The 13,476-nt window shown below is 42.7% G+C and overlaps 1 protein-coding gene across 1 annotated transcript; it reads left to right on the forward strand.

Annotated features, from left to right (window-relative positions):
* The first annotated feature begins 540 nt into the window (after window positions 1–540).
* On the forward strand, window positions 541–2,417 carry LOC311141368 (E3 SUMO-protein ligase ZBED1-like). The gene is made up of 2 exons (XM_084176668.1): window positions 541–1,496; window positions 1,651–2,417. Exons 1-2 carry the CDS (start codon window positions 568–570, stop codon window positions 2,315–2,317), a joined length of 1,596 nt encoding a protein of 531 aa, XP_084032794.1. The 5' UTR covers window positions 541–567; the 3' UTR covers window positions 2,318–2,417.
* Window positions 2,418–13,476: the final 11,059 nt, after the last annotated feature.

Raw genomic sequence — 13,476 nt, forward strand, 5'->3', positions numbered from 1 at the left:
CACTAGTGATGGGTCATGCGCACAAGCATCGGCTCTGAGAGCCGGCTCTTTGTAGTGAATCAGAAGAGCCGGCTCGCATCGAGTGAGAGCCGGCTCCCAGTTTTTTGCCCATTTGCTGCTTAGGTTTCACTTTCACAGAGGTCTGTTATGATTGGCCAGCATGGCGACCAGCATGCGGCATTCACGTGAGAATTAAGGATGTGTAAACAGAGAGGGGGCGGGGCAGACACACCACTTGACTCCACTGCAAGTGAAGAGAGAGACAGAGCGGACTGAGGAGCGTGTGTGCGTCTTGCATTGTCGTGTCGTTTAACTATGAGTGACACTAGAAAGCGAAGCAGCATCTGGCTGCAGTTTAAAGATATTGGGAACAAGAAAGCAGAGTGCCTTCACTGCAAAACGAAGGTCACTATAAGAGCAGGTTCCACCACAAACCTGCATAGACATACAAGAACTGTCCATCCTACAGTGCAGTTAGAGGAGAGAGGGCAAGCCAGCTCACCATCTACTGATCCTGGTGTGTCTCATACCAGAACAACAGCTGCTGTAACGTCTACTGCCATCCCCATGCGTGCAAGTATAACCTCTCCTACTGCAACTCAAAGCAAAATAAGTCAGTTTTTACCTAAACTGATGACCCCAGCCAAACAGCACAGTATTGATGATGAGTTGGCTAAAATGGTAGCTTCTGATTTTCAACCCTTTTCCATTGTGGAGGACAAAGGAATGAAAAACTTTGTCAAAGCCCTAAATCCCACATACACTCTACCCAGTAGAAAAACACTTTCCCAAACAATGATCCCAAAACTATATGACACAGAACGTGCATTATGGCAAGAAAGGGTGACAAAAGCTCCATCAGTTTGCCTGACAACTGACTGCTGGACCTCCAGAACAACCTGCTCTTTCATGTCTGTCACTTGCCACTTTATTGAAGATTACAAGATGACATCTTGCCTTCTGGACTGCTTCGAGTTCACCGACAGACACACTGCAGAAAACTTGGCAGTGGAGCTACTAAGAGTGGCAAAAGAGTGGCAAGTAGAGGACAAAGTGGTGTGCTGTGTGAGTGATAATGCTGCAAACATCACCAAAGCCATAAAAGTTTTGAAGTGGACCCATCACCCATGTCTGGCGCATACACTAAACCTGGTGGTTAGAGATGCTCTGAAGGTGATCAAAACAACCGTGGATAAGGTGAAGGCTGTTGTGGAGTTTTTCCACAAAAGCACAGTAGCAGCACAGAAGCTAAAGTCCACACAGCGCCAAATGGGGATTCCTGAACTGAGGCCCAAACAAGAGTGTGCCACCAGGTGGAACTCAACATTTGATATGTTGAAACGAATGCTTGAAATAAAAGATGCCATCATCTCCACCCTGGCCCTCATCAACGCATCTATTGAGCCATTAAGCCAAGAGGAATGGGAGCTGGTGAAAGAGGTCTGCGCCGTCCTGCAACCATTCCAGGAGGTGACTGTGGAGATAAGTGCAGACAGGTACCTAGAACCATTGAAGCATTGTTTTCTCTACTACTATTCAGTCACTATTATACATTGCAAACACAACACATACAGTATAATGCATCACGTATAATATGCCACATACTTTTAAAAAACTAAATTCTAAAAGTTGCTGTTTTCTCTCCTTCAGCTATGTCACAGCCTCGAAAATGCTCCTGCTTTGCAAAGGTCTGCAGCTGGTGACAGCCGAGAACCAATGGACAGTAACTGTGCAGAAAGTGAAGGAATTAGTTGCAGCTCTTTGTTCAGCCATGGACCGCAAATTTCTGCGGATGGAGTACAACACTGTCCTTTCAGAAACTACCTTATTGGATCCAAGGTTTAAAAAACTTGCCTTCAGTGATCGTAGAGCTGTTGATGAAGCTCTTCAGAGGATTAGTGCAGCAGCAGCAGCAAAATGCACCCCCAGCAGCCAGCCAGCTCCACCATTACAGGGCCAAGTGGAGGAGGAGCAGCAAACCTCTGCTGTTTGGAGGCTTTTTGATGACAGAGCTACAGGAGATGCTTCAAGGAGAAATCCGACAGCTGATGCTATAATGGAGGTGAGGAGCTACCTTGAGGAGCCCCTCATCCAGAGAGCAGAAGACCCACTGAGCTGGTGGCAGGCCAAGGCCTCAGTCTTTCCACTCCTGGTGAAGGTGATGGAGGGGAGACTATGTATTGTTGCCACATCAGTTCCTTCTGAGAGAATCTTCTCCAAAACAGGGCAGATACTCACGGAGAGGCGAAATCGTATCAGGCCTATCAGCCCATCCAAGCTGAGGCATCTGATCTTCCTGAATGCCAACCTGCCCTGAGGACTAATGCTGTTTGCTGGAGTTTGGTTCTGGTTTTGATTCTGTTCTGTGGATTTGTTTGAAGTTTATTGTTAATTTGTGCAATAAAAAAGTTTAATTGAAATAAACAAATGTAAGAGTGGTTTTGTCACAGAATAAATGCACAGAATTAGGCATTATAAGGTCTCTCATAAAAACACTGAAAGCAAAAGGGTTTTCAACACATAAACCATGATTTTTTTTCAAAGTTAAGGTAAAATATAGGCTACAAAAGATCCTAAATAAAGAGCCGTTCGGGAGTCGAAAGAGCCGGCTCTTCTTTGGGAGCCGAGTCAAAAGAGCCGGCTCTCAGAAAAGAGCCGAACTTCCCATCATTATCACACACCCTTAGAGTAGGTGGTGGTGTATGGACCTAAAAGTTGGATGCAATCCACCAACCAAATCCCAAAGAAGAAGAAGAAGAAGAAGAAGAAGAAGACTCTTCCAGGTTGCAATATTAAGAACAACAGGCAGTTCTCCGAAGGCCTGGATGGGATATTTACTGATGAAGAGGAAGCCGGATAGCTTGACGATATTGACGCATACAGTAACAGCTGTGAAGTGTGGGAGGCTAAACAGTATGCCTCTGCTCTGTCTGCTGTCTGTTCAGGCTGATTAGATCTCACCTTATGGCGTTCCTCATGTAAAGCTAACTATCACTTTCTCTCTCACTCTGGCACACCACCTTCACCCTCCCCAATCTCTAGTCTCCCATCATGCCCTTCTTCTCTGCTTCATGTATAGTCTACTTTTAGCTTTGTTTTTGGCTCTTATTCCTGCCTCCCCTTTTCTTTCCTATTATCCTGACCCTACCTATTGGTCTTCTGTCATTCTCTGCCCTGCTCTGCTTTTCTCTCCCAACAGGCTCAGTGTAAATATGGACACATGAAAGAAACCACACACTGGAGTCTGGGGAACTTTCATTTGGCCCGGCTGGTGGGTGGTGTTTCCATTGCGCCCCTCAAACCACATCCAGTGCAGTGACTGGAGGGGTGCCAGGCCACATCTGGAACTCATTGCAGCTGACGCCACGCTCAACTGGGGGGGGTGGGGGGTGGGGGGGGGGTGAATGTAATCCTGGCTAACCAGACCAAATGATTGTGTGACTTACACCAGCATATATGCGAGAACTCACATGTTGTTGTGGTCCTTTGACCATTGGATGATATGGGCAGATATTCAGGTCAAAATGGAATGTAACATTGCAATGTTTTGTGGGTGCCATGGAAAATAAAGAATAATTTGCTGCAAGTGAGCTGATACATGTCAGATCATGTCATAGCTAATCATGGTGGCCTATATCTGATTGTTTCTTTGCCAGATTTTGTGAGACTTAAACAATCAATCTAAAAGTTTATGCTGTCTCAGGTTTGCCAATGAGCGAGCTAATGAAAACCCTACGTGGCACTGGGGAAACTGGAGGAATGTTAAAAGGCTTTCTCATTCCTTTTGGATATGTTTTAATGTGTCGGCTTGAATGGGAGAATTACTCGCTCTTTGATGAGGGAAACAAGTTCATGGAAACTGGCTTGTAATGGGTACAAATCTACTCTTGAACTGTAAGATAATCAACATATTGCTGAACAACGATACAACTTTGCTACCTACGTCATATGAAGTTAAAAAACACAGATCAAAAGGTAATGTTTGCACTACATTTGAATTTACATTAGATTAAATATGTTTTTCTTCATGGTTTTAAAGCCTTTTACAGATAGGGTAAATTAATCTCATTCATAATATTACTATAGATGAATGGATCGATTTTCACAAATCCCACATTTTGATTATTTGTGTGTACATCTGCTTACCTGAAAGTGTAAACAATATGGATTATTCACTGAAAAAAGCAAACTTCACTGAAAAGAGCATGTGCAATTTCCTGCAAAGAATGTCTCTCTTTCTTTGAAACTATATTCTCTCTATGTGAAAACTAGAGGAGGACTCCACAATACCAGGAATTTGGATACTCTATTTAGTGAGATTTATTTGGAAAGCAATGAAACTTCCCTTGGGCCTAGAACCCACTTCCTCAAGGAGACCAAGTTAAGCCAGAACTGGATGTTATTCCCCTCAGAAATAGAAGGTGGTCTGAAAACGCTGGTTTTGGATAACTTGAGTTAGTGCAGTCCTTCATTTTAAACAGGGCCTATTGTGGCCATAGGAACAGAAAGGCTGGATTGTGTGTCTTTGTGGAGCATGTTAGCCCAAAGGCTGGCAGATGTCGATATTGAGTCGTTTCATCTTACCCTCCAAACGCATTGTATGCAGCCGGGCAATACAGTCATATCCCCCGTAGACCGGTTCTCACCTAAAATATTCTCCATTCAGGCAGCAAAGGCTTCGATTTAATGGCAAGAAGGCGAAGAAAGAAAGAAAATGGGGAAAATATCTGTACTTTCTTTATGAAACACAATTTATTTTAGCCTTCTCATCATTAAATAAAGTTGGAGAATGTTGGAGAATGTTTTATGTACGAACCGGTCCACGAGGGATACGAGTGTATTGCCGGCTGCATACAAAGCTTTTGGACGGTAAGATGAAATGACTCAATATCGCCATCTGCCGGCCTTTGGGCTATAGATCATGTATGCTCCCTCCTGCCTTGTGTAAACTTTGGCAAACAGGAAAGGACATAAACGGAGCTGAAGGCTTTACACCTCTGGTCCTCTTCAATCAAAACTGGGTCTAGATTAATGTTATTGAACTGCAAGAATGTATGTTTTGATTCATGAACTGAACTACGTTTACCATGTTAAATAAAAAGTTTCTCCCGGAAACTTTATGATTTTGATTAAATAGGCAGGGCCTCTAGTTTTGCTGGATTTTACAGTCTGTGACAGCATATACTGTAGCTAATTGAATGAGAAGATAAAATGCATTTCACTGATGTGTGAAAGTCATTTGACCAATATACAGTAATATGAAATGGATTTATGAGTCTCTCATACTGATTGAAAAATACAAATGCATTTGATGTTTCCTTTTTGGAAACTGTATCTGAGAGGTCCTTTTGTGTGATTTAACTACACAGGCCTGGTCACTGTCATCTTGGCTGCTGGAAAAGCTCTCCATCCATCTGTTCTCTACACAGGAGCCATTCCCTGGTTTCCCAGATGCAGGACCAAAGCAGGGCCTGGCTGTGTGAGCCTGAAGTAATCAGGTAAATGGCTGGCAGATGAGCACACATCTAAAAGAGAGTGGACTCCCAGACGCTGGCATAAAAGACTGCCCCATATTATCTAATGTGCCTTGGACGGCTGATGAGGTTTGAGACGAGGGAGGGGGATCATAATCAAATCTCAGAGATCCAATTTAATCGAATTCAACTCCACTCCCGCTTCAAAGTAGCATGTTGTCTGATGATTGAAATGATGTTGGAGATCTTACTCCCACTGTCCAGGTTAGATGATGATGGAAGGCTGCATAGGCTCGGCTCCAGGGGCTGCTGCCCCTCTCAATCACCAGTATCACTATATCTGGGGTGTTAAAACAGTGGTGTCACATGCACCTCGACATCAGGCCCTAAACAAAGCTAAAGTACTTCACGTCCTCAGACCCTGCCATAAATACTTGAATTAGGAACACTTGACCATGGGACAATAGCATACTCCAAGTCTACTGAACAAAATATAAATGCAACATGTAATGTGTTGGTCCCATATTTCATGAGCTGAAATCAAATATCCCAGATATTTTCCATATGCACAAAAAGCTTATTTATCTCCAATTTTGTGCACAAATTTGTTTACATCCCTGTTAGTGAGCATTTCTCATTTGCCAAGATAATCCATCCATCTGACAGTTGTGGCATATCAAGAAGCTGATTAAACAGTATGATCTTTACACAGGTGCACCTTGTGCTGGGGACAATAAAAGGCCACTCTAAAATGTGCAGTTTTGTCACACAACACAATGCCACAGATGTCTCAAATTTTGAGGGAGCGTGCAATTGGCATACTGACTGCAGGAATGTCCACCAGAGCTGTTGCCAGATAATTTAATGTTCATTTCTCTACCGTAAGCTGTCTCCAACGTCGTTTTAGAGAATTTGGCAGTACGTCCAACCGGCCTCACAACCGCAGACCACGTGTAACCACACCAGCCCAGGACCTCGACATCCGGCTTCTTCACCTGCGGGAACGTCTGAGACCAGCCACCCGGACAGCTGATGAAACTGAGGAGTATTTCTGTCTGTAATAAAGCCCTTTTGTGGGGGAAAAGTCATTCTGATTGCCTGAGCGTGGCTCCCAAGTGGGTGGGCCTATGCCCTCCCAGGCCCACTCATGGCTGCGCCCCTGCCCAGTCATGTGAAATCCATAGATTAGGGCCTAATGAATTCATTTCAATTGACTGATTTCCTTATATGAACTGTAACTCAGTAAAACCGTTGAAATTGTTACATTTTGCGTTTATATTTTTGTTCAGTATGTTACAGTAGGGAGTGTCTTCAGTATAGGAGCATTTTTAGCCAGCCCTATGTTTTTAGAATGTATTGAGAATAAGGAAGATACCAAAATTCCTGTCAGTCATCTAAAAGGTGGTTTTCAGTCAGACCAATAGAGGATGACATGTCAGTGAGATGTGTGGAATACGAAAATGTGAGTCTTATTAAGACATTGTGTTTCTGTGCAGCTAGTTCCTACATGCCTGGAATGAGACTGAGTGACATGCAATCATAGACTGCAGTGGACCTCCGGCATGCTTCCCTCTGAGGTAACCAGAAAATGCACTTGTACTCAGTTGGAAGACATTTTTGTGGGGTGTTTAAATGTTTGTATGTACAGTTTTAAGTAACTTGATGACAATGGAACAGAGCTTGCAGATGCATTTGATAATGCAGCCTGGTCTCATAGACTAGACGTAACATAGTAAACATACATCCGGGACATTCAAATTAGTATATGTAACGTTTGGTATGTTACATGAGACAGAATGTTACTTAAGGCAAAAATGACCCTAACACCTAGCTTAGCTAACGTTAGCCACCTAGCTAACGTTAGCATTAGCCACAACATAGTGGAATTTGTAACATATTAAAAGTTTGGGAAATTCGTAACATAATTCGTAACATATCACACGAAATGGATGATGGACATCCACAAATTAATACATATCACACGAAACGTAGCATATTATACTAAATGGGGAGAGACAGATTTACATTTACTATGTTAAGTCTACCGCTGAGTCCAGGTTGCAGGGATAATTTGATACCATTTGAAAGACCTAATTTGTGGCGGAGTGACATTGCAAGCAATTAGTTACCGTTCCATGCTTTCCATCAATAACATTTTGTTAAGAACTTTGCTATATCATAGTCCATATTACATAACCAAAGATGACATCATTGTTGTGTAAAAAATATTAGCCGTAAAGGTTTACAGTACACCATACTGTGTATATACACTGTGCTTACAAAACATTAGGAACACCTACAAGGTGTCAGAAGCATCCCACAGGGATGCTGGCCCATGTTGACTCCAATGCTTCCCACAGTTGTGTCAAGTTGGCTGGATGTCCTTTGGGTGGTGGACCATTCTTGATACACATGGTAAACTGTTGAGCGTGAAAAACTCAGTAGCATTGCAGTTCTTGACAGACTCAAACCGGTGCGCCTGGCACCTACTACCATACCCCATTCAAAGGCACTTAAATATTTTGTCTTTCCCATTAACCCTCTGAATGGCACACATACACAATCCATGTCTCAATTGTCTCAAGGCTCAAACATTTTTCTTTAACCTGCCTCCTCCCCTTCATGTACACTGATTGAAGTGGATTTAAGAGGTGAAATCAATAAGGGATCATAGCTTTCACCTGAAAAGAGCCGGTGTTCCTAATGTTCTGTACACTCAGTGTATATAATTTGCTTTGCTTGTGAAGGGTCATTTTCAATAATGGTTAGTGTGTTTGATTTTCAGATGTAGGGAATAAGTATAATCTCATTGATTATGGAGATGTAATCTCCTGAAAAGCATGCCCAGACAAACAACCCCTAACCTCCACCATATCACAATTAGTGAATCTGCTGTATACAGTAACATGAATCACATCTTATTTTCTTGGTTCCCATCATGGAAGAGTGATTGGTAATCGATCAGCTTAACAAGCATCTCATGTAAACATTGATGGACCAACAATACTGATGGAACTGTAAAAACTCTGGGCCCTACTCAATCACAAACGCGGACTGGAATACGGGGGAAGCCTAAAACAACATCCTACTTGTACCTGAGTAGTATGTGTTTGGGCTTATGTGCAATACAGAAGTACCTGTACAATGCAAAAAACTATATTGTTTTGATCTTATCTTAGACATCTTAGTCACAGGTTTTAAATTCATAAAGCCTTTTGTCTTTAAATAAGTCAAGCCCTATCAGAGCTCTATATCTCCTTTAGAAAGTAGAGTATGTCAACTTGGCTTTTGTTCATACATTTATCATATGAAACAAAAAAACTCAATAGATGAGCACATACTGTATGTGGACAAGATGCTGTATGTAAGTACTTGTTGAGTTCTATCCCTCTCCTTCTCACCCCAGGCACTATATGAAGAGGTCCTTTTCCATCTGGCTTCACTGAAGCTCTACTTTCTCAGTCATTCAGATAGTTTATCATGCTGTTGAAAGAGCCTACAGAAAACCTTACTCAAATTGGCAGACTCATTGATTCACTAAGAAAGGGGAAATCAGGAGGAGGGGTGTTGGGGTTAAGACAACTAAAAATGTATTGCATCAAGTGATATTGATCAGTTTCAGTTAAGACAATTGAGCATATAGGCTGTGTTTTCTGCTCCATCCAATGAGTTGTGTCACACAGCACTTAAACACAAAGCAACAGCACAAGATGCACAAAGACACTAACAATAGACAATCTCTTCACGTGAATAACAAGAGAATACGCTGATGAACTGAGACACACTCTGTCAGCAGGTGCCCAGCACACACTAGCCCATTCATATTCACATTCCTGTCTCTCCGCTTGGACCGCAGCAGGTTCCTCCAGGCCACTCAGGACAGGCCTGACACAAAAGGGTCTTCAATCTGCCTTAGACAACTGCCAGCATAAAGGCCCGGAAAGCCACAACAGCGTGATGTCAAAGACCAGGGTGGGGGTGGGGGTGGGGTTGGTGGTTGGAGTTGGGGGCTGCGTGAGGGATGGGGGCACTGCTGATGGATGGATGAGGGCTGGGCTTGGTTAGGGTGTAGTGGCAGGATTGACAGAGGCTTTTTTGTTGTGTATGAAAAATGATATTTGTACTTGGCCAGTGACAATGGAATGCAAACAGGGAAAGGGAGGACGATTTAAACAGCACTTTTGAATGTGGAGAAGCTGGTATGGAAATCAGCATGCAAACCAATCCTTGACAGATATTGTTGGTACTGAGCATTAATGATTCCCTCTCTGTTCTCATGCTGATGTGTGGTTTTACCTCCCTTTGGTTTTCTGTGGCAGAGGGCATTCCTGGGTTTAACAGTATCCGGAACATTTCCTTACTTTGAAAGGGAGGAAAAAGTGAAGAGAAATGAGTCCTAAACCAATATCTATGCTTGGACTATTGTGTGGCAGTAAACGTCCAACTGACTTTGAAACATAGACAGCAAAGGCTTACGGTGCAACTAATAAACGAGGTTGAGACCTATGTGTTTCTTGGGCTACCATGATATGTGTACATCAGAGAGAATAGTTAATGATTAGTTGAGGGTGCATGCTTTTTATAAACCTCAGGGCCTTAAGTTTTATTGCTCCTTTATGGCAGTCAGGGATTTTTGTTCTTTGTTCATAGTCCCTTTGCTGTAGTTAGCCAACACACATTGGGACGCCTGGAGTCTGTTCGTCTATCTACCATTCACCCCCCACACACCCCATCGAATCTCTGCCACACACCTTGAGAGTCCAATCCCAGACCTCTGTTACCACCACAACCCCTTATTACTGTACTTCACTGAGCATTCAAAACACCTGCTTTTAAAATATGAAATGTAGCACTACCTTTGTTATAGCAGTTTTCTATCACTTTTATTCACAACATACCACCCACAGAGGTTTGTTTACACAGACTGTTAGTCCTATTATACTTCTGCATGAAATCACACTATCACTATTGTTGCCCTCTCGTAATTAAAATGGCTACTGACTCTCTCAAAAAAAACTAAGATTAAACAAATTAATCTCTCTTTGGTCTGTAATTTATGATGCCAAGTCAAGATGCATAGCCTAGTTTCCTATTACTTACACATGGCTATGCTGTCATTATAGTGTTTGAAAGAAGGCTCATTAAATGTTTAACTCTTCCCCATCTTAAAATAAAATAAAAAAATTAGACCGTTCTTGGTAAAATTATATTAATCATCTTTCTCAGTTGGGGGTTGGAGTTAAGTATCCAGTTAAAGGAAACAAGTGAAGAAATGACTAAATCTATCAGCATATGTTCTGAATTTGGTTGTGTTTCATGTGTCTTGGCATAATTCAGTAACTCCAAATTCATACCCGACACATGCAGTCATTTTCATAGTGGATGACCTAATGCTGCAGCTCTGAAGGGACCTCTTCATCAATAAGAAGAAAAGAAACGATGATACAAATGGAAAGCGTCTGTAGGATCTCTGGTTTGAAACCATTCAGTTAACATCTAAGCTCTGTGTGCTGATCCAAGCTTTGGCACTATTGAGTGCTGTGAAACAATGTGATGTGGTTTATCAGCACGGCTGGAGATTTAGCTCATGTTCTCCCCACTAATAAGTTGTCCAAGTCCTATAGAATGGGTTTTTGGTTCTGCTCAAACTGATAAGTGTAGCCTTATCTGTCTATATCTGTTTCAGATTTTACTTCCATCATTATTTGGAGTAGAGTGTGTGAGGCACGATTATGCTTTCATTCTCATAATGAAGGGGCACTTTTAATACAATGCCCGAAAAACAAATGTGTTTTCTTCCTGCATACAACTATCAACTCATATTTCTGATAGCCAGATCCAAGGTTGAGCCAGCCTTTGCCGAGCCAGACTACCGAAGGGAAGTTGTACAACGCTCGCAATAACTAGCTAGGTTGCAATGGAGCCCGCTTCGCCTGGAATAGCTAACAAACGTTTCCAGTGCTGTAGAAGCTGTGTTTATTACGCTCTTGTCCGGGACAATATTGACAATCCGGAGTTCCAATGCGGCAATTGTTTGCTAGCGGAGGATTACAGGAATGAGGTGGCTATGCGAACAAATCTCAATTTTGCGCGAATTTATGGGGTAAATGCAAATTGGAACTTTCTCGTTCTCAACTCCTATGGCTGGACGCCGCTCGGGCCTGATAGATGTGCTTCGTCGTCGAGTTCAACTCCTTTCCCGCTCTCTGGATCTGATGGGGCACTGCCTGCTGTGGGAGGTCTGGACCTATCGCCGGGAGCAGCAGGCATATGCTATCCTGCTTCTTGTGGGCCCGTGAAAGGTTTGGGTTCCCGGATCCTTTCACAGCATTATAAGGCTGCATTGAGACAATGACATCAATTACACAAGCCCAGCTCAGGTAATCCCTACCATTGTGTAACTGAGTTGTCATAAGCTTCAGCTAATGTACATTATCCCAGGGGCATTGGAACACACAATGTAAGTAACCTAATGTATGTCCCTCTTACTGCCCTGAATGCCTCTGCTGATCCCACAGCTTTTGTATGCAGTAATCATGTGCCTATGAACCAGAGTAATACTGTTAGCACTGAGGCGGTGTGCCCTAGTAGGAAGTCCACTGTGTGCAGCTCACCCTGCACTAACATAAATAACATAAGCATGTCTACCCCTGCTAAGCTTCCCAGTAAAGCAATGAAAACAATCATGCATCCCAGAAAAGTGCTAAAAATGGCCCACGTTCACATATCAAATCTAATCTAATTTTATTTGTCACATGCGCCGAATACAATAGGGGTAGACCTTGCAGTGAAATACTTACTTACAAGCCCTTAACCAACAATGCAGTTTTAAGAAGGAATACCAAAAACAACCTCACAAAAATACAATATAAAATATTATGAAACAAAGTCACAAATAATTAAAGAGCAGCAGTAAAAATAACAATAGAGAGGCTATATACAGTGGGGGAAAAAAGTATTTAGTCAGCCAACAATTGTGCAAGTTCTCCCACTTAAAAAGATGAGAGAGGCCTGTAATTTTCATCATAGGTACACGTCAACTATGACAGACAAAATGAGAAAAAAAAATCCAGAAAATCACATTGTAGGATTTTTAATGAATTTATTTGCAAATTATGGTGGAAAATAAGTATTTGGTCAATAACAAAAGTTTCTCAATACTTTGTTATATACCCTTTGTTGGCAATGAAACAGGTCAAACGTTTTCTGTAAGTCTTCACAAGGTTTTCACACACTGTTGCTGGTATTTTGGCCCATTCCTCCATGCAGATCTCCTCTAGAGCAGTGATGTTTTGGGTCTGTCTCTGGGCAACACGGACTTTCAACTCCTTCCAAAGATTTTCTATGGGGTTGAGATCTGGAGACTGGCTAGGCCACTCCAGGACCTTGAAATGCTTCTTACGTAGCCACTCCTTCGTTGCCCGGGCAGTGTGTTTGGGATCATTGTCATGCTGAAAGACCCAGCCACGTTTCATCTTCAATGCCCTTGCTGATGGAAGGAGGTTTTCACTCAAAATCTCACGATACATGGCCCCATTCATTCTTTCCTTTACACGGATCAGTCGTCCTGGTCCCTTTGCAGAAAAACAGCCCCAAAGCATGATGTTTCCACCCCCATGCTTCACAGTAGGTATGGTGTTCTTTGGATGCAACTCAGCATTCTTTGTCCTCCAAACACGACGAGTTGAGTTTTTACCAAAAAGTTATATTTTGGTTTCATCTGACCATATGACATTCTCCCAATCCTCTTCTGTATCATCCAAATGCACTCTAGCAAACTTCAGACGGGCCTGGACATGTACTGGCTTAAGCAGGGGGACACGTCTGGCACTGCAGGATTTGAGTCCCTGGCGGCGTAGTGTGTTACTGATGGTAGGCTTTGTTACTTTGGTCCCAGCTCTCTGCAGGTCATTCACTAGGTACCCCTGTGTGGTTCTGGGATTTTTGCTCACCGTTCTTGTGATCATTTTGACACAACGGGGTTAGATCTTGCGTGGAGCCC

This window comes from Coregonus lavaretus, assembly GCF_964263955.1.
Source record: "Coregonus lavaretus genome assembly, chromosome: 14".
In the NCBI taxonomy this organism is placed as follows: Eukaryota; Metazoa; Chordata; class Actinopteri; order Salmoniformes; family Salmonidae; genus Coregonus; species Coregonus lavaretus.

Bases quoted from the DNA above. Each gene is read 5' to 3' on its own strand.
- LOC311141368 (XM_084176668.1), top strand. From the start codon at position 568: ATGCGTGCAAGTATAACCTCTCCTACTGCAACTCAAAGCAAAATAAGT. The intron at 1,497-1,650 runs GTACCTAGAACC...TCTCTCCTTCAG, and splicing joins GTGGAGATAAGTGCAGACAG to CTATGTCACAGCCTCGAAAA.